Source organism: Bombus terrestris, chromosome 17 (assembly GCF_910591885.1).
Source record: "Bombus terrestris chromosome 17, iyBomTerr1.2, whole genome shotgun sequence".
Taxonomy (NCBI): domain Eukaryota; kingdom Metazoa; phylum Arthropoda; class Insecta; order Hymenoptera; family Apidae; genus Bombus; species Bombus terrestris.
Window position 1 is genome coordinate 10,062,165 of NC_063285.1, and position 24,564 is coordinate 10,086,728.

General features: G+C 27.7%; 4 protein-coding genes across 10 annotated transcripts; 3 read left to right on the forward strand and 1 right to left on the reverse strand.

The window, feature by feature from the left end:
* Window positions 1-3: 3 nt before the first annotated feature.
* On the forward strand, window positions 4-2,070 carry LOC100649238 (vesicle transport protein USE1). Of its 5 annotated transcripts, XM_012318137.3 has the most exons (6): window positions 4-136; window positions 623-726; window positions 806-855; window positions 1,000-1,238; window positions 1,314-1,631; window positions 1,793-2,070. In XM_012318137.3, the coding sequence occupies exons 1-6, from the start codon at window positions 118-120 to the stop codon at window positions 1,831-1,833; spliced, it is 771 nt and encodes a 256-aa protein (XP_012173527.1). In that variant the 5' UTR covers window positions 4-117; the 3' UTR covers window positions 1,834-2,070. The 5 variants fall into 5 exon arrangements, with proteins under 5 accessions (XP_012173527.1, XP_048269658.1, XP_020723056.1 ...); XM_048413701.1 differs by having other exon boundaries at window positions 1,000-1,631; XM_020867397.2 differs by lacking the exon at window positions 806-855.
* Window positions 2,071-2,198: 128 nt separating this feature from the next.
* Window positions 2,199-5,408, reverse strand: LOC100649006 (gamma-tubulin complex component 4). The gene is made up of 10 exons (XM_012318139.3): window positions 5,251-5,408; window positions 4,984-5,143; window positions 4,761-4,899; window positions 4,481-4,680; window positions 4,285-4,379; window positions 3,904-4,208; window positions 3,359-3,829; window positions 3,103-3,280; window positions 2,805-3,027; window positions 2,199-2,732 (listed from the first exon to the last, which is right to left on the reverse strand). The coding sequence occupies exons 2-10, from the start codon at window positions 5,050-5,052 to the stop codon at window positions 2,484-2,486; spliced, it is 1,929 nt and encodes a 642-aa protein (XP_012173529.1). The 5' UTR covers window positions 5,053-5,143; window positions 5,251-5,408; the 3' UTR covers window positions 2,199-2,483.
* A 138-nt stretch (window positions 5,409-5,546) lies between these two features.
* On the forward strand, window positions 5,547-9,026 carry LOC105666676 (zinc finger protein 567). Its single transcript, XM_020867395.2, has 3 exons — window positions 5,547-5,761; window positions 5,927-6,065; window positions 6,264-9,026. The coding sequence occupies exons 2-3, from the start codon at window positions 5,937-5,939 to the stop codon at window positions 8,682-8,684; spliced, it is 2,550 nt and encodes an 849-aa protein (XP_020723054.2). The 5' UTR covers window positions 5,547-5,761; window positions 5,927-5,936; the 3' UTR covers window positions 8,685-9,026.
* Window positions 9,027-11,728: 2,702 nt separating this feature from the next.
* LOC100645779 (enolase-phosphatase E1) lies at window positions 11,729-22,687 on the forward strand. 3 transcript variants are annotated; one of them, XM_048413705.1, is made up of 7 exons: window positions 11,729-11,952; window positions 12,588-12,689; window positions 13,675-13,865; window positions 14,311-14,443; window positions 14,581-14,704; window positions 14,797-22,320; window positions 22,409-22,687. In XM_048413705.1, the coding sequence occupies exons 1-6, from the start codon at window positions 11,848-11,850 to the stop codon at window positions 16,341-16,343; spliced, it is 2,202 nt and encodes a 733-aa protein (XP_048269662.1). In that variant the 5' UTR covers window positions 11,729-11,847; the 3' UTR covers window positions 16,344-22,320; window positions 22,409-22,687. The 3 variants fall into 3 exon arrangements, with proteins under 3 accessions (XP_048269662.1, XP_048269663.1, XP_012173524.1); XM_048413706.1 differs by having other exon boundaries at window positions 14,797-22,303; XM_012318134.3 differs by having other exon boundaries at window positions 14,797-22,259.
* Window positions 22,688-24,564: the final 1,877 nt, after the last annotated feature.

Sequence of the window (24,564 nt, forward strand, 5' to 3'; positions counted from 1 at the left end):
CTTTCTAACTTATCTTTATTACACATTCCGCGCGCCTTAGTATAGAATTCTCACACCTGTAATATGTAATATACATAGAACAAATTAACAATTATGTTATTATAAAGGCGTCTACTGATGAAGTCAGTTAGTTGCGGTAGTATCAAAAAGTGCATTATGTACCGTTTCGTTCACAATAAATTGTTATCGTCTAGTTATGAATTTGTAGCGGCATATTTAAAAATGATAACATAAAATATGTACATATTGTGTTAATAGTGTACTAATTACTTTCAAAATAATATGTGTAGCCAGGTGTACCGTAATATTTTAAAAAACCGACGATTAAAAATTTACGAACTACTAAACATTATTCTCAATGCATAACACCTTAATTTAATAAATAATTTAGATAGATGTTTCTAGGAGGATTTTATAAACGTGTAAAACAGTGTGCAAATGACATAGATACATAATGTATGGTGCTTTTGTTATCAGTTTGTGGTTACTTCTGTTTTCTGTATATATTTTACATATGTAATCTTTAATCTCAAAGTAAAAAGGATTAACTTGGAAAAACGTTATACATTTATATATAGTACTTATTTATGAATTTCTTTTATAACTGTTTATTAATTACCAGAAATGAATCAAATGTCCAGAGAAGAAATTGATATCAGACGACTTTTAACAAGATGTGAATTCATGGCAAAAGATGATCCTCATAAGGATTGGAAGCTTGAAAAGGTTAAAAAATAATTCAAAAAATGATTAATTATTTAAAATTAAAGTAATTTATTCAAAACAAATGTATCAATCATTTCAGTACATCCTTGCTTTGGATGATATGATCAAACAATTACAAACATTACCACGGTACAATTCTATTTTATTTTTTAATAAAAATATATATTTATTAACAAAGATTTCAATTTTAAGCAATATGCGCCATATGAGCAACATGACAACTTAATGTACTTGAAATTATTATAAAATTATTAAAATTTAATACTTTTTCAGTAAACCATCTAAGGATACCATGATGGGTTATATTAAACGAATAGATTTCCTGAAGGGATTAGTAAATACAACTAAACTTACAAATCCAGTAGATAGAGTTGCAGCTGTACAAATGTTACCAAAAAGTTCTACAACGTTTAATGATTCAATAGGTCCAAATATAACAACCCAGATACATCAAAAAACTTCAGCAAAATATAATAGAGAATTGCGTGCTGAATTATTCCATAGTGATAAAGGTATGTCAATATCATTATTTGTAAAAAAGATAATTTACAAATATAATAATCATCTTTTTTTTCTGGGGACCTTAGAAGATGGTATAAGACAAAGATTAACTAGTACAAACATGCATGATGATGATTTAGGTGCAATTTTAAAATATAATAGAAATATTCAAGAAAAAATTGCTGAGAATATGCTTTCCATGACTAGTAGCATAAAAGAGCATGCTTTAGCAGCAAATGCCATTATAAAAAAAGATATTGGCTTACTTGAAAAATCTGATAAATTAACTGATGTTAATACAAGTAAATTAAAAACAGAATCACTAAAACTGCAAGAACAAACACAATCATATTGGCGGTGCTGGATGTGGGTGATGATCGCATTTGTTTTAGTTGTATTTTTCAGTAAGTATTAGTGCATAACGTAACTCTATTTATGCTATAGTATTCATAATATTGAAATATTATAGTATAATTTTCTAATTATTAATTTTTATGAAATACATTTATAATGTACTTGTATGAAATATGATAAGAATTTATACAATAATAAAATTATTTTTCAGATATGGTATTATTTATAAAAGTTGCAAAGAAAAGTATTTAAATTTGTAAATACATTTATATATATATCCACAACTGACTTGGGTACATGAGAGGTAGGCTATGTACAAATGTGAATATCTTCAATTCAAATAAAATCATTAATATTGTTATTCTTATCATAAGCATATCTGTATATATTTTTCATGATGAATTTTCATCTATGTGTATATGTGTTGACTACACTTAGTCAACAATATGGTAAATGATAATAAAAATATAAAATTTTTAATTTCCTCTATGAGAATTACAATTATTTATCCTTCCATTGATATCACTGAATGTACTCAATAGTCTGGCTGAAGTTTAAGTTAAATTATTCACTTTTAATATATTTAATTATCATAATAAGTAATAATTTATTCTCAATAAACAAATGAATGACAAATTTATTTCAATACTTGTTATGTGTTACATTCATTTAAAGATATTATTTTTTTTTTCTAATATATTTCTATTAAATTAAGCTCAAAATTAGAGTTTTGCATAATTGTATTTTTCACTGTTAAAAAAGTACTAGTACTTTAAGTAAAAAAAAGATAAGTTCAATATATACATAATAGATAAATTTATGCAAAGAATAATTTTAAAACAAAATACCATAAATACATCATATGTTTCTACATTATTTACTGATACTCAAATAAATCTTCTTTACATTTTTTTACTGAACCATCTATTGAAATCCAATCTCAATAATAATTGAGCTAAATGCTCTCCACTTGGTTGTGCACGTACTCTATTCAATGTTTTGGTTAACCAACCCATTAAACTATCAAGAGTATCAGATAATGTTTTAAGCTCTTCTTGTTCTGTTAAAAGCAAATTACCTACTTCCCACATAGATGCTTGTAAGATAAAATCATCACAAAGTCGCAATAAGAGTTTTATTAATTTGTTGACCTATCAAAAATATTTTTCAAATGAATTGATAGATAAAAATTCAAGAATTATTTAAATTAAAATGTAACGTACAGGATTTTTTCTTTCTGTTGAACTCCCTAATAAAAATGTTTGTGACATAACATTAGCCAAGAAAATACAGTGTGCTTTTTGTACATCTTCAAAATTTCGAGTATTTTTCATATTTGTTTCCATTATAGTATATTGACTTTCTAATACATCAACTTGTAAGTAATATTGTAAATTATCAATAATGAAAATTAAATTATTTCTTAACTGAATTACACCAATATCACTGTAATAATGAAAACTATTAATATTTAATAAAAATCAGATTGTTTATGTATAAAATATTAAAATAATATCTTACATGTTTTTATAATACATATGCTCACTCCAAAGGTTCCATAAGTCAATTTGTGTTTTTTTAACCCTTAGCAAAAATTTGAATAATGTATTGTAATCATTTAAAGCTGATGGATTAAATAATAAATGTAATGGCCATATGACTTTGTACTTCAAAGTAATCATACCCCACCCACGTCTTTCTATAATAATATCAATACTATATTATCGGAAGATTTGTCCACTTAAAAAATATATCACTAAATAAGAAAATATTTTACCAATAGGATCTTCACGTTCCTTTTCAGTAAATTCTGTACCTTCTACCTCAATATCTTCATTTTCATCTGGTGGAACTGGAACTATAAAATTAAAACTATCCATGGCATTTTCATCATTTAAATGCATTTTCCTTAAGGCCATTTGGAAAGCTAAATTAATATCCCTAGAGGTATGCTGTGTTGGAGATTTATTTAATATATGAGCCGTAAGTCTAATAAACTCAAGAAACAAATCTCCACGTCCCATAAGAAAGAAATCTTTTACTAATTTAAGTTGTTGCACAAGTTGTGCTTCTTCAACAGCAACTCGCCATAAAAGTTCTGTTATACATTGTTTCAATTCATCGATTGTACGTTCAAATTCAACAATATTAAAAATATGTTTTTTTTGTAAATTTTGAAGTTTAAGAAAATATTCATATTCTTTTTCTCCCCATATAGAAGTTTCAGCTTGATCAATTATAGCAAAATCTGTTAATAGGTAAACAAGTTAATGGTTTCATTCCATGTTTTAAGCAATTTAAAATTTTTTAAATATAAATTACCTTTTTTCTGTCTTGGGTCATTTCCAAACATTATAATAGTTTGCCCTATAGTTAAGATTTTAGTTGCTAAAGATGGTCTTATGTAAGAGGGAAGTAGATCAATTTGAACGTCATAATTCCACATATCTGCAGTAAATTTTGTATTTATTTTATCAAAATTATCCTTATTGTCTACTAATATTAAACTGCTTTCCCTCTCAGATATTTTTTGAATAAAAAATTCATTGTACATATCTTCTATATGGCCATATAAAAGCCAGCTAGTTAAATGTTTATAAAAAACTGTATGCACACAGTGAGACATTCTAAATGAAATTAAGTAATTGGAAAAAGTAAATATGTAAAATAGTAGAAAACAAAATAATGTAATTTAATACTTACTTTTCTATTGCAGACCTAACATCAGGAATACCAGTATACATATTTTGATGCAAACATTGCAATAGTTTACAGCCATGAATTTTTTGTGTGCGAATCTGAAATAAATTAAAAGAATTAATTTTTTATTTAAGTGTGCTATATATCATTTTATATTGATATTATATTATATTATTTTATACTAATAACCTTTATTTACCTCTCTTATGATAGAATTTAAAACAGAAAACAGACAAATATATTTTTGGATACGACAAAGTATTAGTGACAATGGAGTATAACTATCATGAAGAACTATATCTTCTAAATCAACAATCTCCTTACGAAATGGTTCCAAAGATTGATCTATTCCTTCACAAAGAGCTTGTAAGTATAAACCATGAGGAACATCTTGTAAATCTACAATTTGTGTTTAAGAATTAATGATTTATATATTAACATATAATGAGATAAATTTTATAATTGCTAATTTGTAATACTTTGAGTAGAATTTAAGTCATCAGATGTGGTATATTCTTGAATGAAATTCCTAATAATATTGCATTGTTCAACTATATCCAATATTTCTTTAAGTAATACACGTTCACCAGGATGCAAATATTTTTCAAGATCTACAGTCTAAAAACAGCACATTTAAGAAACACAGATAAACTATAAATATAATTCAAAATGAATTACAATATCAATAAATATTATAATTACATCTGATTCCAATATTTGCAAAGCATTGGTTGAACATCCCCACAATGACATTAATATTTCATGCAACATTTTATTGATATTTTTTATTTGAATGAAATATTACTCTCTCAAATTAGCAACAAATTATGTTGCATATGAGTTAGTGAAAATAGTATATAAACTGCAAATTAAGCACGTAACCTGTCAATTTACTTGCCAAAACTTATTGTTTTGATATATAAAAATGACAGAAAATATTGAACGCATTATGAATAAGAAAATTTATACTCTTTTATCTATCCATTTCTTGTTTCTATTAAATTTTTCATTATAGAATTAACTTTTACCACTAATACATTTTGTACATTTCACTGACGTGCTTTTATTTTCTTTCAAATATTTGTTTCAGATGATGTATATATACATTCTACATATGTCTGTACATAAATCATAACTTAAAGACCATCTTTTCATGAAACCTCCATTTGAAAGTGTGTATTTAGTAATTATTGGTTTGCATGAAGATTTGTATAGTATGATAGAGTTAAGGATAAACAACTTGCCAAACGTCATTCATATAGCATATATAAAACTTTAAGTTACTATTGAGAAAAATATTTGCTAATGTTGTAATTCTAATAATATAATTATAATACTAAGTGATATCTAAAATCTCTAAAACAAACCTTAATAAGTTATGTACTATTTATAACAAAAGAATTATGTTTTAATTAATGCAGGTGTAATTACCTGCATAAAGATATAATAACCTCAAATAAACAAATCATCAAAACTATGTGTAAGTGTGGTATATTTTAGTGAATACAATATATTTTTAATAAATTTCAACTAATTAATGATTTATTAATATATGTTTATTATTATTAAATATTAATATTAATATATATATATATTATACATTTTTAATCTTTACATAAATTATATTTAATAATGAATTTTTCAGAGATCTAATTATGGATACTTCAAAGGATACATTAATATGTCGTTTATGTGGTGTAGATCTTGTAGAAGGAAAGCATAAGAGTATCTTTGAAGGATCAACGGATTTAGTACATAAAATAAAGGAAACATTGCCAATTTCAGTATGTTAATATACAATACGTGATAGAAATTAAGAGTATTAATTGCAGTTTAAAATCTGAACATTTTATTTAAACTTAATGATTATTAAAATATCTTAATAATTTATCTGTTTTATATAAGAAAATATATATTATTACATTATTAATATATCATATGAAGAGGTTTTGAATTAATATTACTTTAAATGACTTTTACAGATATCTATTGATGATAATGGTTCAAAATATGTATGTTTGTCATGTTATGACAAAATTACTTTCTACTACAAATTTATTCAAGAAGTACTGGAATATTCTAAAAGATTAGAAAATGCATCACAAATAGAATCCTTCTTTGATCTATCTAAAGAAGTAACAGACTTCTCACAAATTCATAGTGATGCTATATATACATGTCCAAATTGTAATGTAGATTTAATGATTTTATTAGTTAATAATCCTCAAGGCTGTGATTATACCTTCCAAATCTCATTAGCTATGGTAAATCATTCTGAAAAAAAACATATAAAGAAAAAGAATATACAAATACATAAAAATGTAGTACATCTGAATAATATTAAAAATAATGTACATTTGAAACATGGAAACAAAACAACAATTACTGAAGATATTGAAAATATGCCTAATCAAGAAGTAAACCTAACATTACCTGTATTAATCTCAACAAACTACTACAAAAAGGAAAATTTAAATTGTATTGATGCATTATCTAGCAAACAAAATACAAAAATTGATGTAGAAAAAGACACAAGAGAAGATCTTAAGGAATCTAATTCTGTTCATCTCTCAAAAATATCAAAACTACAAAAAATATCACATGTGTCTAATAATTTAATGGATTATGATTATGATTGTGCAGTGAAAAATGAACCTGAAAGTGATAATACTTATTGGCTAGACAGTGAGACTGATTATAAAAGTGAGAAAGATACATGTATAACAACATCACAAGACACTATGCTTGAACAAAATGATATACAAGATGAAAATGATATATATAAATCTTGTTTAAAATATGTATGTAAATTATGTGGTGCTCGCTATCTTTCACACTTAAAATATGAATTTCACATGGAAAGACACAAGCTAGGTAAAATAGATAAATATGAATGTACATTATGTGATAAAGAAACTAGTAATGAAAACTTATTATGGGATCATTATTTTCACACGCATAAGAGTTTGCAACGTTATATTTGTGTAGAGTGTGGAAAATTATTTACAAAACGAACTAGATTGAATGGACATCAAAAAAATTATAAACATTCTGGTGTAAAACAAATACAAGTTGGTACTAGTGAAGATACTATTAGTGAAGATGTCATACAAAAAGCTATAGCAACAACAAAACAGGAGAAAGTATCTATAAATTGTAATCTTTGTGGTAAACTAATTTCAGACTTAGATCCAGATGCTATTAATGACTTAGTTACATGTGCTACTTGTGAAGATTCTACACTTTCTTTAATGATAGATGGAAATGAGACAAAAGTAATTTCTCCACGTCAATATCATTGTTCTAAGTGCCCCAAACATTTTGTACGAAAAGAAAGACTAGAATTTCATGAAATGAGGCATAATGAAAATATGAATGAATTCATTTGTAGTACTTGTGGAAAAGATTTTAGAGCAGAAAATTCTTTATATGAACATTACCTCTTTGTTCATAAAGGAGCAAGACCTCATATTTGTGAACTATGTGGTAAGTCATTTCAGTTAAAAGCTAGATTAAAAGAACATCATCGAATTCATACAGGTGAGAGACCATATCAATGTGATATCTGTGGTCAACGATGTAGAACTACAAACGCTTTAAAGCTTCATAGAAAAATTCATTTTTCTCATAACAGATATACTTGTAACGTATGTAATAAGTCATTTAGTAAAAAGCAAAATATGAATGAACATTTAGAGAAGCATTGGAAAAATGATAAAAGTGTAACATTACCACAATTATTTACATGTCCAATTTGTGTAGAAGATTTTCCAACCTACCGTATGTTAAAATATCATATGGTACAAATTCATGAAATAAACAATCAGGATCCAATTTTGATAAAACAAAAACCATGGTATGAATGTGCAGAATGTCACGAGAAATTTAAACATCAAATGTCTTTAAAAGCACATAAAGAGAGAGTACATGAAGGAAGAGTAGACCCTATTTATCAGTGTGACATATGTAATGCAACATATAGAGTAAAACAACTTTTAGTAAATCATATTAAAAGTAAACATGATGGTGAGAGACGTTATAAATGTGCTCAATGTGAAAAAGGATTTAATGACACTAAATCTTTATATAATCATGTATTATTACATACTGGAAAAAAACCATTTGTTTGTGAATATTGTAATATGAGTTTTAGAAGAAAAGACTCAAGAGATCATCACCGTAGAAAACATACTGGTGAACAACCTTATCAGTGTCCAGATTGTGGTGAATCATTTTCTACCTATAATAATCGATCTAAACATCGAAAGAAAGAACACGGAGAAGGAGATCCAGAGTGCCCAGAATGTGGAGAAAAATGTAGTAATCAACAAGAAATTAGAATACATTTAAATAAACATCTGGGAGAGAAATTAAAAAAATTACAAAATATAAAATCTGAGTAGATATAATTTATGAATTATATTAATTATAATTATATTATAATTATAATTATAATTTATGAATTATATCTACTCAAACAAAAATACAGTGAAACTACAATTATGCAATTTCTAAATTAAAATTGCACTAGTTAATTATAATTAATAGATTATTTTATTTACAAAAATGTATTTATTTTAATTATTTTATACATTTACAAATGCAATTTAAAATTAAAAGAGCTGACTAAGAACGTGGAGTAGCATCTAATTTTTTACTATTTCATTATTACTTAAATTATTTTCATTAATTTTATTTTACTTAAATAATTAAAAACAGGAATTTCTTTATCTTTCTTCCATAAAAAAATTATATGTAACTTGCTATTAAATTATGTATTAAAATATTTTTTTGTATATTTTAATCATTGAATTATTATTTCATGAAATAAATACATTCATATTAAACGATTGAATAATAAATACTATATTTAACATTTTATTAAACTACATTCTTGTTATTAAATATTTTAATACAAAAGCTTATTAGCATTTTACACAAAAACCTATACAATTTTATACAAAGCTTCCTAAAAGAAAATAATTTTTTCTTTGCTTGTATAAAATTAATATCATGTTTCTAGAAATATTTGTCAACTTTTGTATATGTTTGTAATGTACTTCATTTTTTTTTTCTAAGATATATTTACTATAATATTTTTAATTTAATAGCACTTAAGTAAATTTATAATTATTTGGTTTATAATGATAATAATACGTGTATTATACTACTTTTTCAAGTTAGTCCTCTATTATGTATATAATATCTTATAGGGTAATTAAGTATGAAACATAAACAGCATATATTGCAATGTGTTGCAAGCATAGTACCTGAAATTATCTATAAAAACATTGAAAATTAAATTTTGGTATTTGAAAATAAACTATTGTTAAAACTTCAAATGTAGAAGAAATATGAAGATTCCAAAATAAATAAATTCCAATTACACAAGATACCACTATAACTACAGGAATGCTTATTAATTCTAGTGTTATTAAGGATTTAATATTGAAAAAGTCATAAACGTGTTTCACAACATCAAGGCAGTTAAAAATATTAAAGCTATTTGGCGTATTTAACATATCATTTTTTACTTTAGTAAAGCAATATAATTTATATGTATGTATATGAGAAAACTCATGGATATAAACAGCATTACAAAAATAAAATATTGAAAAATCGTTGCAAAGTAGTCTTTATTGTGCATTATGCTACATTCAGTTTTAGTCCACACATACACACATTCAGTTATGTATTTATAGCATTAGTACAATTTTTTATAATACTGTAATTACATTGAATATATTTACAATAAAGAATTATATGTAATTTATTATACATGTATATAGTTAACATTTTCTAAACATACTGTATATATGACATGTAATTACTTCTTATTGCTGTGAATAAATTATTAAGAAAATTTTATAATAAAAACCGAATAAGCATTTATATTTTTAATTTTTTTGTAATATAATATTTTCCAAGCAACCTTATTAATTAATATAAAATATAGTTTCTATGTTCCAAAAAATATTTAATAATGTAATAATTTTATTTATAATTGTTGGATTAAAATAATAAGATTATAAGACTTTTATACATTCCAACATCTTTATTATCATATTACAAAAATTAAAGTGCTGCTTAAATATTTATATTTATATTTAATATTTTTTCAAATATTTATATATTTACAATGAAATATATAATATCATAACATAAATGGATGGAGCAATAAAAAGAAAAGAAAACGCATAACAATTTTTAACAGTAGTAGTGTGCATGTTGTTCTCATATGTAGATACAGTCAAGGTAGACACGTGCAGCTGAGACAAATGTCAAAATTTAAATGGTTGCGCCTCAGTGTCCGATGCGGCGCTGTCTCGCAAAAATCAGGTGGTCGAATTTACCAGCTGTGTTACTTTGCACTTGCAATCGTACATAACAAGGCATTTAACTTTTTGATGTAGGAAAATCTGCATTTTCAGCTAATATAAAAGAATCGTACATAGTATTTCGTATTGCTTGTAAATATCATTCAAATTTCCTTAATTTTTTAGAAAATCAACAAAAATAACACATGAGGAACTACTTTTACGCGGAGTAATATCGGAAACCGTTCGAGCGAGTCAATATTTATCCTGGTTTTTTACTGTAATCATGGTTTACTTTACTTGAAAAGTAAATTGTGGAGAATATACTTAAATTTTAGAAAGCTTCTAATAGAAAATTTTTTGAAAGTCTACATTTATTAAATGGCTATTCATCAAAACAATTTTTGCGGAGCAATAATGACGTGCTACGATCGCACAGACGCAAACCAGCTTCGTTCATTGGCTGAAGGAAGTGAGCGATTCACACATACGTAACACATGCTCTTTTCTGCAAGTACATATTCACCAATACCAATCTAGAATTTTCGTACCAGATTCAGGAATGTATCTATCGCCTGAGACCCCTTTAACATTTTAAAAAATATCTTTCTTATTTCAGTAATTTATTGTCTCAGATTATATGTTTAAACATCCATTTCATAACAAAACAACATTGCATGTAGTGATAATAATTTTTTATTGAGATCAAACTAATAATCCTATTAAAAAGTTTTTAACTTGAATAAAAACATATAAAATTCAGCTTTACCATTGCATTACTAAATATAAACACTATATTTGCAAATTACATTCGAATTATACTTCTATAATCGTAAATTTAAATACCGTATAATAAACAATTTGCCATAGAAGTAGAACGATAATTTCATAGAATTAATATAGCAATAGCGAATGCAAAGGCGGTAAAAATAATGTTTGATGTCTAAACAACTAAAATATTATGAAAGTTTATGTACAGCTGTAAAAATTGTAACTATTTAATGGAAAAACTAATAGGGAGTTTAATGGTAATGCAATCGAGAATAAGCGTGATAAATACGATCCTGGTTGCTCAGCACAAGTAGGGGTGAAGGGAGAGGCAGCTTCGCACACACACCGGCGCAGAACGAGGAACGAATTCACTCGCCGGCTCTCAACAAGAACGCGTCGACATATACACCGTGCTTGAACGTACTGAGGTGATATATTTGTTATTTATCCTACGGTCGAAGGCGAGTCAATCGTAAAAATGGCCGGGGAAAAACGTACTCAGGACCAAGAGGAAACTTTATTGTCGGAAACGGTGATCTTAATTGACATCGAAGGCACCACGACGAGCATAAGCTTCGTGAAGGTAACAAAGACTATGGCCGTGAGGCAGAACGCGCCCTACAGTTCTCGCATTTCACCGGTTTTCCAACACATTCTCTGACATTACTTAATGATTAAAATTTTCCACACAGCTAATATCTCGCAGAGAAATTTCCGAACGTTATCATAGAGTCATTGTACTAAAAAAAATTTGTGGATTATAGTTTCGCGCGTATTGTGTGTGTGTGTTCTCTCTCAGCATTTACTATGCCGGCTGAAATCCAGTTTCAGGTTCCCTGTTCGTGAGACAGCGAGTTTCATGGCAGGCAATAGATGCTTTCGTCTAATCTAAAGCGAATAAAATATCATATAAATCATGTCGAACTTTCTTATTTCGAACATTAACATTTTTATATTTGTTTACTTTTACTGTTAATGTTCTTTTTTTTGCGAAATGTTGAGGTTGTTACTTTTAACATGTTGTAAATGAAAACAAACTAAATAAACATTTAGAAAATTCTGAATATTCGAAATGTGGATTATTTAGTTACGAAAGCATCACTATGTGTAACATAATTACACATGCGATTTTTCAAAATAACGGAAACCGTAACGGCGCATCGCACAGTTAATTCGATCGACGAGCACACACTACATTCACGTTTACCTTCCTTTCAGGACACACTTTTTCCTTACGTGCGAGAGAATTTAAAGAAATATATTGAAACTAAATGGGAGGATGAAGAATTCAAACAAGACTTTGAAAAATTAAAGGAGCAGGTAAATATTGGAAACAATTGAATATTAACATAAATATTGTATGTAAAAATGACCGTTTTATCAATCAATATTGAAATATTAAAATATTTGAGGATAATATAAAGAATTATGATACTTGAATGACATGGATTGTTTATAGTAAATGTATATATATATATATATATATATATATATATATATATAGATATATACATATACATATATATGTATATATATATATATATGTATATATATATTATACTACTCTTTTATTTATGTTTTAAATGTCTTTCTTTTGTTGTTAAAATCTTAATTCAGTACAGTAAATTTAGTGCTTCAACTTTTAGTGATATATTTTAGAGAGTGACCAATAGCATGACAGGTAAGAGGCAGCTGCTTACTGCTAGACATTGACCTGGGAACATTCTTTGTCCCAGAAGTTTGATACCCAGATTGCACATTTATAAAGTTTGAGATTGGAGCTAAATACATTTTTAGTATTATATTTATTCTTCAAATTATATAAATATAATTTTCTTTAAATTAAATCATTGAATATTCATTTGTTTATTGTTATTTGATTATTCTTTTAGAATTTCATTTAACATACACATTTTACTTTTCTAATTATTGAAGTTTTATTATTATTACATGTTATTTCATATTATTTTACATTCTAAAATTCATTTACTTATAAATTTATTCTAATATTATCACATATATTTAAGGTAAATATAAATAATATAGTAAAAAGAAATTTAAAACAAAAATACAATTGAATACAAGAATGTTTATTATAAATAAATAATACAATTTTTAAAAAATGTAAATGAGATAACTATTTTATAATTACTTGATTATATATTCTTTTAAAAATAATGATATTTTTAAAGATATAATATAATATTTATAATAATATTTATTTATTATTTGAAATAAATTTCACGTGTGTGATTTTATTAATAAAGAAAGCATTGTGTTTAAATATTCAATATTTTGGTTGTAGGCAAAAAAAGATGAAGAAGATAAAATTGATGGTTTTGTACCAATTACTGGTACTAATGCAGAAGAAGAGAGAAAATCACTTGTAAAAAATATATTATGGCAAATGGATGGTGACCGAAAAACTGGTGCACTGAAACAATTACAGGGGCACATGTGGCACGAGGCTTATAATTCTGGAACAATTAAAGCACAGTGAGTTTCTGATAGTTTCTCCTCATTAGAATTTACAACAAAAACACTTTCAGGTTCCAAAATTCAATATTTAAAATTAGTACATGTAAAAAATGTGATTATGATATATATGATTATGAAATATGATACATTTTTAATAGTATGCTTATAAAAAGTTTATCTGTAAGCCTACTATAGATATCCCTGAATATATTTCATAATTTATTGCTAACTGTTATATTTTAATTAATATCAAAGGAAAATGCTATATATCTAAAAAGAGTTTAAAGATAAATAATGATATATAGCTATATAATATAAACACCATATGTAGTGAGGTGAATATGTTGTGTAAGGGCTCACTTCAGTTTGGCATAAATATATCACTACAATTATGATAAACAATTTGTAACATAATGAACAATTAAAAATGATTCATCAAATGATAAATGAATTATTTGTATAGTGTTTATGAAGATGTACCAAAAGCACTAGAATCGTGGACAAGTGATGGTAAAAAAGTCTATATTTATTCAAGTGGTAGTGTTGAAGCACAAAAACTTCTATTTGGACATTCTATACATGGTGACTTACTTAAGGTACTTTATTAAAGTTTACCTGTCATAGATGCCAGTACTTATAACTATATGAGTGTTGAATGTAATAAATTATTTATATTATATTTTATTATATAGTTTATGTAAAATATAACAATATATTGTTGTGTATGTTTTAGTATTTCAGTGGTTATTTTGATACTGAAGTAGGTGCGAAACAAGAATCAAGTAGTTATAAAAATATATTAAATAAAATTGGAGCTGAACCATCAAGCGTAATTTTCTTAACTGATGTTGTCAAAGGTTAATAACTATGTATATTGTGATATATTAGCATCTACAAACCACAGTGGTACTCATGAATAGATACTAATTCTTATGTTTTTCTATTATAGAAGCTGCTGCTGCGAAAGAAGCAGGCTTATCAACGGTTATAGTACTGCGCGAAGGCAATGCTCCTCTTACAGATGAAGAAAGAGTGGCTTCCACAACTATTAAGTCATTCTTAGATTTAACGTTTCAAACTTCTACAAAACGACAAAAGTTAGAAACTACAGAAGTTCAAGAAAATAAAAGTAAGAGTACATCTGATGTTAGTGAACCAATGGATATTTCCGAAGATGTTGAAATGACCGATAAAGTAGAAGCAAAAGAAGTTGTTCAAGAAGAAGCAAAAGAATGTATAAAAGATCAGCAACAAAAAGAAGCTCCAGTCACAGACGTGAAAATGGAAGAGCCAATGGTTATTGATACAAAAGATGCACCAAACGTTGAAAAGCTGGAAAATACAGCTGAAAAGGTAGAACTTCAGCCAACAGAGGTGAGTACAAAACTAGACACTTCCGAAAATGTGCAAGCTGACGTGAGTAGTAACGCCGAATCAGTAGCAATAACTTCAAAAGATGATGAAAAGTCTGCGATTTCTGAAAAAGTAGAAAAGCCAATAGATACAGAGAAGTCTGTAGAATCTATGCCAGAGGCAACTCCTACTGCGAATGACCCCTTGGACGTTGGAATGAGTGAGCCTAAATCAAAGTCTGAAGAAGTTTCTATTACAGAGAATAAGACTGAAGAATCGTCAAATACTGCTAAAGAAACTAAATCTGATGATATGAAAGTGTCAGAGGTAAAACCTACTGAAACTGCATCAAAAGAGAAGGATAGTAACAGTATAAACGAAAAATCAGAAGAATGTGCTAATAAAGCAGAAAAAGAAACGAAAGAGGAATCCACTGAAAAAGTTGTAATTACTCCTAGTATAACAGAAACTAAAACATCAGAAAATGAATCTTCGGTAAAACCTGCGCAAGAACCCACTAAGACAGAAGAGAAACCTGCAGAAAATGGTAATGTATCATTGACAAGTGTAGAAAAAATTACTGCGCCAACGATAACAGAGCCAGAAGCTACTAGTAGCAAAGCAGATACAAATACTGAAATTAAAAATACGACAGAAGTAGCTAAAGAAACAAAATCTGAAACAGAAACAGAATTGACTAACGTAAAATCCCCTAAAACGAAAGAAACAGAGGAAACAACAACGTCCGCAAACGATGCAGAAAAACAAGTAAGTGCAGAAGCATCAAAACAGGAATTGACAGAGAAACCAACGAAAGAAGAAACTGTAGTGGATGAAACAAAAGAAACGAATACAGTGGATTCTGAAAAGAAAAAATTAAATGGTACAACACAAAACGGAGATACGGATGTGCCACTGTCAGATGATAAATTACAGAGAAATGGACTAAACGAGGGGTCATCGAATGAAAATGTTAATTCGTCAACGAGCGGTAGTACATCTGCGCAAAATGGTGAACCAGAGAGTTCCTCTGAGACTAGTGCAGAATCTATAAAAGTCAAAAAGGTCGTTGATTCTGCAGTAGCCGATGGTGCCGGCGAACCTGACGTTGTTCCCCCTGTAGTTGTAGCTGCGACGTCTTAATCTTGTTCTTATACATTTTAAGAAGTCCTTCATACATAACCCCAACCCACAATACTTATCCGCAGATATAAACTGAAAAGTTGGCTCCCTACACCTTACATAAATCGTACGACGTTAAAGATGTAATACGTTAATTTAAAATACAGTTCATAAGATTTCTATTTCTTCAACAAATATGAAGGAAGACGATGATGCGACATATACAGCGTGTTTCACGTTCGATTATCTTCTCTAACGTTACAGTTTGATATATTGCATGTTCGTCGATTATGTTAAATAGAAAATTCTTTAAAAATTCACGAACACTCAGTTCCTATTTCACTTGCTTAATTTATTTCGTTATACTTTGTCCTGCCATTTTTGGTTTGTCTACACAAATGTATTTTTTATAGTAGACAGATTATATACCTATTCTTAATTTAAATCGACCCAGAGATAATCGAAAATGTCATTCGCTGTAGTAAGGCTAAAAAGTATTTTTGATTTTTTGTTTTCTATTACATTTTACGATGTGTATCCTTCTTTTGTATTGCCTAAACGAAATGTTACGGTATGAACATTTATAGGATAGCAAATTCATCATAGTTGGAGTATGCTAAAATACCGAATGTACTTTGTGCCAAATGAACTAATTCATCAGTTTGAAGATTTTTCTATAATTATACATATAATGTTTAAAGATCTGATCACTATTTTAGTTTCTAACAACAATCAGGGAACTTTGATTATATATGATTTTAAGACTGAATTGGTAATGCCTCGAAAAGTCGCTGGCTTTAGACTATACGATATAATTTTTGCATACTCTCTTGTGTACTTAATTTTATAAACTGATAGTAACACAGTGATCTTTGAATCATAAGTCTACACTTACTATCGATAAACTGTGTTTTACAATGAATTTTATTCGACTATATTAGGTATATCTTTTCGCGTTGTGAGGAACGTTGTGCGAGTTACTATAATGTAATATCATATTCCTATTTTTTTCTTTTTTTTTCGCCTTTTTTGGCATTTATTTATCGAAACATATATTTCTAGCTTAGAATGATGTTGGCCTATATGCATTGCGTATTTCTGTATTTTATATTGTGTATCATAATTAACATTTTATCGATATTAAGTTGATTTTGAACGATTGGAAGTTTTGTGTTGCATTTATTAATGTCCTATAAAAATCATGACATTCAAATATGGTCAACGATATGACTGTAACATGGTGTATTGCACGCACTCATTATTTTATTAGTCATATAAAATGTATTTAATATAGAACAATCCGATTAGAAGGAAAAACACTTCGGTTTGAAAATTTATTCATTTATTCCTACGGATTGATAATGTGAACATTTTTTCTATGAACTGACCGCTTTTTTCCCGACAGTTTCTTTTCTTTCTTTTTAGGATTCGTAAATTATTTTCCGAATTTGACAAGAACTCGATTATTTATTTATTATCCATTCCTGCAAAATTGACTGTGATTTAACGATATGCTGATAGACATAGGGAATTTAAAACAATTCATTTGTTATTCACCTGTAGTAATTCCTTTGGCAGATTATCGTATTAATACTAATATTTTTATTGAAATTAATATACATCCTGCCTGATTGAAGACACTGTGAAGACTGTAGACTGTAGACAGTATAGTAAGCAATCGAAGCTTCCGTATTTTCTCCTTTCTGTTTTTTGATTTTGGTTCGTTTCCCTTCTTCGCCAGCGGCTATGCTAGAAAAGCTCAGCGATTCACAAAAGCGAATAAATGAAATAAACGAATTGCGACGTCAGCGTGTTCTAGACTTGTTATCTATAAGTGCACATATAGTCAGTAACGATTATGAGACTTTGAACCTTAAACGATTGTGAGACTTTAAACGAATGCATATTTTACAGGACACTTGACAGACCTCGCATTTATTTATAAGGTGTCCTTACAACAAAAACCATTTCAATACTCAGTAATTTTTTCTTTTTTTTTTGGCGTTGCACGATTCATCATGAATTGATAGAAAGAGAATAGAGATTGTTAAAAAATAATGATCTCCATTTATTACCTGAAACGGAATTTGAATCTTGTATGCTTGATAGTCCTCGTTTCACGATGAAATATATCCGAGGATATATCAGAGCGGATAAGACCGTTGCCGATGTTCGATTTCATCCTACACAATAACTTATCCTTAAGTCAGATATATAAGGAAAATTTCCAATTGATATTATAAAATCTAGTACGATTGCAAATTCATCGAATGCATAATCGATAACATAAGTGTGCCCGAAAATGCTCAACCGCAACGATTGAACGATTTTATTGAAATTTCTAGGGTCACCTCTGTTAACGATGATTAATAAAAATACTAAAAAGCTCGATGTTAACAGCCCCGAAGCGTTAACGACTGTAAACTGCCGACATTTTGCCATAACGAATTTTTTAATTGTTCTTTCGGTAAATACCTTATATTTTTATATTCTGTCTATTAATATGGTATTTGAAAATGTGAACCGACTCTGCCAATCAGTACGATAAAATTAAAATCTTTGGACGCTAACTGACAATATGTATGAAGTTCTTCTCGGCTGACTTTCACGGCATCATCAGATATCATCATCCCCATATCATCCATTCTTGTTCTTGCGTCGATAGTCGGAAGAACCGAAGTACATATTGGTAATTTGCGACGTATAATTGCCCTTTACTTGCTCTGTGTTTCATTTTTATTCGAGTGCTCGATTTCAACGAACCTTAGTATTTTTTCTTCAAACGTACACGATCATGTTCAATTAACGTAAAATAGCGTCGTTGATGTTCTAAGTTTAGGGATCGTTAACTCTTTGCGGTTTGATTCATAAGTATTATTTACAGGTATCGAACTTGAAGTATTCTGATCAAACTAATTGGATAAAATGCGCGATATGACAAATGAGAATGTAATGTATTATTGATCATGTAAAATTCAATGGAATAAATTATTTGTTTTTCTCAATATGACTATGAACCGCAAAGCGTTAAATTAAGAAGAAGCGTTTGTAAGTTTAACGTTTACATTTTTTTACTGTGACGTGTCAACTTAGAGATCTTCAATCAACGTTTCATACTCGATTTGATGCGACCACACTCTAAGATGTATGTCATTGCAGCTTTATTGTGTTATTATTCGCATATGGTCGCATGGCCGTCGTACACTGCCTTGTTATTTATTATCTTTTCATCATATAATATCGGATATTCGTCAAATCAGTCGTAAATCACTAATAAGACGTTGATGCTTTGTATTTTGTTAAAAATGAAATGAATGTGTCGCTTATACATGTGCATGTATATATACATGTATAGTGTGTATATATGTATACTGTAATGTAGTAGAAATGGTATTTATATGTGAATATCTATATATAGATATACATGTATATATAGATATCATTTTTACTCGCGACATATTTTATCAGTTGAACTCGTACGTAATAATGGTTGTAGATTTTGTAAGCGAACCGAAAAACGTGATATCCATCAAGAATACGTTTTCTTGCGGCTTACAAGTCGTACAGCTACTTAAATTGTATGCATAAGATTTGTCGTCCTTTCAAAATACCTTAGATACCGAGATACATTAAGTACCGAAGATAGGGAATACTAATAAACAATAGCTTCGTATCGATTAGCGATTATTATTTGTAATTCATTGGCTATTTTATGTAACTTGTCAATATAAGTGTAGGAGAGAATGTACGGACTTAATTGATACTTTTTAACGATAACCTTCGACGGAGATCCTTAAAGACTCGTATCCTCTAAGAGACTGCTCCGTTGCTTTTCTTTCTCAGTCAAGTATTTTAAATACTTTTTCTTTTCTTCTTTATTAAACGAGATCATCTGTAGAAAAATTACTATTTTCCAGTGTTCTCTAAACAATTAACGTATGTGTGTAATATGTATGTGTGCGTGCGTGTGTGTATTACATGGCAGGGGCACAAAACTGAGTTCTATTTCATCGTATCAAGTTCGACGATCATCGGATCTTAACACACATTTTATTGAACGAAAAGTAACACATCACTGACTCCGAAACGGTATGCACTGTACAGGAAAAGAAAAGGATTGAGGATTCTGTTCTCTCTGAACTCTTGACTGCATTCGTAGAGCAAAATAAATGAATTTTGCAATTAGAATCCGAGCGTTCAACTTTTATTTCATTGTTCCTAACGAAGGCTTCGAGTTTGCGCGAGTAAACTTATTTTATAAGAGAAAGGATAACCGTGATATCGAATCGAAATCAGAGCGTACTCATCCTTATATTCTTCATACTGTAAATTTTGTTTAGGTGTATATATTCTCGTGGTAATATTATTACATTAAATATAATGGGATAAAGAAAAAAAAAAAAAAAACGATTAGCGTCCGCAACATAGAGTTAAAGGAACGGCATAAAAAGATAAAAGAATTGCGATTAAAGTATATCGATGTACATGATTGAAAACTAATCCGCTCTCGGTATTGTTTCCTCGAATTGGTTCGTGCTACTCTTGTCCTCAGCTAGTCGATAATGTTAGGTGCAGCAGCATTTTCACCCGATCGATCCTGAGTGCTAGTCATTCTACTATGCGCACCGGAGCATCAATTTTCAACCAACTAATTCAGTAGATCGAGATGTAAAAAGTCTCCGTCATTTTAACGATAATTTCCGTTGAAGCAATAATATTGTCTGGATACGATTCTTTTTTTTTCCTCGACATAATGTTAAGAACAAGATGTATCGAATATTTGGTACTTGAAATACATATTGTTCGAACGTATGAGATATTGCTTTTTCTACGACACTTTTCTCTTGTATAAAATGCTGAAATACCATTTTTTACTGGGAAATGCAAATCATCTTGTAAGATGTTTTATGTTTCATGTAAGAATATACAAAAAGTTTCAGTGTCCATGCAATGGTTCAATATTTAATATTGAAGGTACACTGATTTCAAATTACGAATTAAAGTACATTAAAGATTAAAGAAATTAAAAAATCCAAATAATCTGTGTCAATAAGAGACTTCCTTTCTAAATAAATAATTTATAAAGATTTTTCAATACGCTCTAATATATCATGCTATACTTTTTCTACTTGTATTAAAAAGAAGAAATATAAATTCTATTAAAAAGAATACTAGTAACTTTGAAATGTTCTTGCTACCTTTACATACATATATCTACATGTTTTTTGTGATACTTTAATTAACTTCTTCGTGTAATTTAAACTTTATGCGTTTGATTATATATATTATCCTATAATATTTTTCTTAATACATTTTTTCAAGTATATACTTATTTATCGATTAAATTATTATGTCATATTTATTTCTCTATTATTTAATTTCTATATAAATTTCTTTTACAACAAATGAATTTTATTCCTGTATTTATCTATCTCTTTTTCCACATATATCAACACTTTAAGAGTGCATGTTTAGAAAATAATAAACGAGTCAAAACGTTCTCTACTAGAGGTTTGTTTATATAAAATTAAAGACTGCAAGCGTTTAAACTTTCTCTTACAGAACGTATGCTATGCGAAGGGAATAAAAAACTGTTTTATAGTCGCTTCTGTTTGAAAGCCTTTACTACACGCGAAGTAAGTGTAAGGTCTTTCACCGGTACAAAAAAGTTCGTGTACCTAGCCTCAACTAGGTGTTCGTTTTAAAACCTTTTTCTCGTACGCTACAAGTAATACATAAGCTTCCTTTTCAATGCTATGCTTTGCTACATGTTATCTCGGCATTATCTAAAATTTAATGATTTCTCTTCGCGAATATCGCACCTAATTGCGCCCTCTTATTCTTTGTACACCTTTTTGCGGTAAAGCGTGCCCTTCTATGTTGATTTATATTTCCATGCTGCTATGCAGTGTATGCAGTTTCTGTCCCAGGCACCAGGTATCACGAATGTAAAATCTAATCCTAAGATGAAACCAGAACCGGTTAATACTTGAAAATGGTTTTAACGATAACTTTTCTTAATTTCTCCTTTAGTTTTTCAAAGTACAAGTGTATACAAATATTTTGTTCTTTTCTTTGTGTTTTAGTTACATTGGGAACAGAGATAACTTACTTATTTCATCTGTGTCAGGAATACCGAGACGTGATTCTAAGTGTTGACAAATATCATAATACTCATAATATGGTGAAGTGAATTTTTAGACGGTTTTTTAAAATAAAGGTTTTTTATACATGCTTCGTCGATGGAAGCATAGAGATTCTGATTAAAATTTACGTGTTTCTGTGTTGGATAGTCTATACCAAAGATGAATTGTTATACATATATTGTACGACAAATGTCATTTTAAATAAAATAATGAAAATTCGTTTTCAGTGTTTTTACATATCCCCTGATACATTTCCTCATCTGAACCTTAATAAAATTCTGCAGTATTTTTTATCTGCAAAGGTATAGCGTCTAAACATTTTATTTTCATTTTACAGTGATGTGTACAATATAAAAAAGTTGGTTGAAGTGATTTCTAAATTTTATTATTATTAAAAATATGTAATTTAAAAAGTATTTTTTTAATTTGATTAATAATCACATAATTTGATTAATAATTGATAAATAATTTATATCCTTTTTACTGTTTATTCTTTTTCATATTTTCTAATTCTATTTATGTATGCAATTTTAACAAATATGTATAGAGTAAAAAGATACGTATAAATTTAAATTATCGACTCTGTCTATAACCGTTATACTTTTTTATGGTATCAACAGATGGCACTGCTGACACTGTTTTAGTACCTGCATGAATTTTACAAATCTATATCAGTATACAATTTTTAAAAAATTAATAAGTTGGAATTATATGCTTGGTTTACAATATTTTATACTATGTTCTTATGTGCAGTATTTTAAAATTAATCAACTATAATTGTAATTGATTAAACATAAAATAAGTATATTTCTAAATCATTTTAATGTTTGGTTTAGTGTAGATTGTTTGAACATTATAATCTGTATAAAACTGAATATGTTAAAGTTTGGAAAAGATTAATTTCATTGATTAATTAATATTTATGAAATTGCTGAACGCTATAACAGCGAAGAAAAGGAAAATGTTCGTTCATTTTCAGTAAAATAAGTTGTAAGTAGTAACATAACGATTTAATACAATTTTGTTCCTTTATTAATATAGTTACCTACATATGTATGTGTTAATGTATTAATCGATATTATATCTAATTATTTTCGTACTTTTCCAACATAATATGTAATGTGAGAAAGAATTCTGTTGCAAATAATTATACACTATTAGTACTATCAGCGACTATTCTAACTCAAGATAGAATATTTTGATTTCTAAACGTCAAATTTCAATTTTTCCTTTTGCATAAAAACTTTCAGTGGGAAAGATAGATGTATATGCGCATGCGCTGCCTAGCGACTGCAATTCGAACTAAGCTTATAACTGGAGTTTAAACTCTTATGTAAAATAATATTTACTTTCATTTTTGCACGTAATGTGCGTCTAATTTTTATTATTCTCATTTTTTTGTGTAACGCACAAAGATATTTAGATAAATATTTCAGATTTCAATATTTATGTAAGCTTCTTTTAGAACATCAGAAATTCCTATTCGTAGGCTATGCCAAACCTACTTTCTCACTGCTCCCTTGTGTTTTATATATACATATGTATATGCTCACTAAGAATGCTTATTTAATTACATTATTATAGAAATTATTAATCTCAATTGACGAAACAAAAAGCTAAACGTGCATTATTATTATTATTAAAAATAAATTTTTATGTATAATTTAAATACAACATAAATTAGCAATATTTTTTAGTAATCTTAATAGTTTATCATTATTTTCTTTGGTTAATAATAGTATATACTGTTACAATAAGTTTTACATTATAATATATAATTGCTAATTTCATATATTTATAGATTTTAATTTTATGTTGAGTTTAATCAATCTACGAACCATGAAGTATTTATTAATTTATATTATAATATATTTTTTAACAATTTATTATGTCTTTGCATTTATGTACTCATTAATATTAAAATTAACATTATATTTATCAGTTTTTCCGATGATTATATTTATTCTATATTTAAAATTATTTTAACTTCGTTTATATAACGAATATTGCAATTCGTGTTATACTATATGTTTTTATTTATGTTTGTAGTTTGGAAAATATATAATAATGTTAAATATGGAGTTATTAATTATATA

What these genes read in the sequence shown, in the direction of transcription:
- LOC100645779 (XM_048413705.1), top strand. Translation starts at nt 11,848, where the DNA reads ATGGCCGGGGAAAAACGTACTCAGGACCAAGAGGAAACTTTATTGTCG. An exon ending in CGAGCATAAGCTTCGTGAAG is followed by an intron (nt 11,953 to 12,587) that starts GTAACAAAGACT and finishes CCTTCCTTTCAG; the next exon opens with GACACACTTTTTCCTTACGT. An exon ending in TACATGGTGACTTACTTAAG is followed by an intron (nt 14,444 to 14,580) that starts GTACTTTATTAA and finishes TGTATGTTTTAG; the next exon opens with TATTTCAGTGGTTATTTTGA.
- LOC100649238 (XM_048413701.1), top strand. An exon ending in AGGATTGGAAGCTTGAAAAG is followed by an intron (nt 727 to 805) that starts GTTAAAAAATAA and finishes CAATCATTTCAG; the next exon opens with TACATCCTTGCTTTGGATGA. An exon ending in CAATTACAAACATTACCACG is followed by an intron (nt 856 to 999) that starts GTACAATTCTAT and finishes ATACTTTTTCAG; the next exon opens with TAAACCATCTAAGGATACCA.
- LOC100649006 (XM_012318139.3), bottom strand. Translation starts at nt 5,052, where the DNA reads ATGTTGCATGAAATATTAATGTCATTGTGGGGATGTTCAACCAATGCT. An exon ending in TGACTTAAATTCTACTCAAA is followed by an intron (nt 4,681 to 4,760) that starts GTATTACAAATT and finishes CACAAATTGTAG; the next exon opens with ATTTACAAGATGTTCCTCAT. An exon ending in CAACAGAAAGAAAAAATCCT is followed by an intron (nt 2,733 to 2,804) that starts GTACGTTACATT and finishes TATTTTTGATAG; the next exon opens with GTCAACAAATTAATAAAACT.
- LOC105666676 (XM_020867395.2), top strand. Translation starts at nt 5,937, where the DNA reads ATGGATACTTCAAAGGATACATTAATATGTCGTTTATGTGGTGTAGAT. An exon ending in AGGAAACATTGCCAATTTCA is followed by an intron (nt 6,066 to 6,263) that starts GTATGTTAATAT and finishes TGACTTTTACAG; the next exon opens with ATATCTATTGATGATAATGG.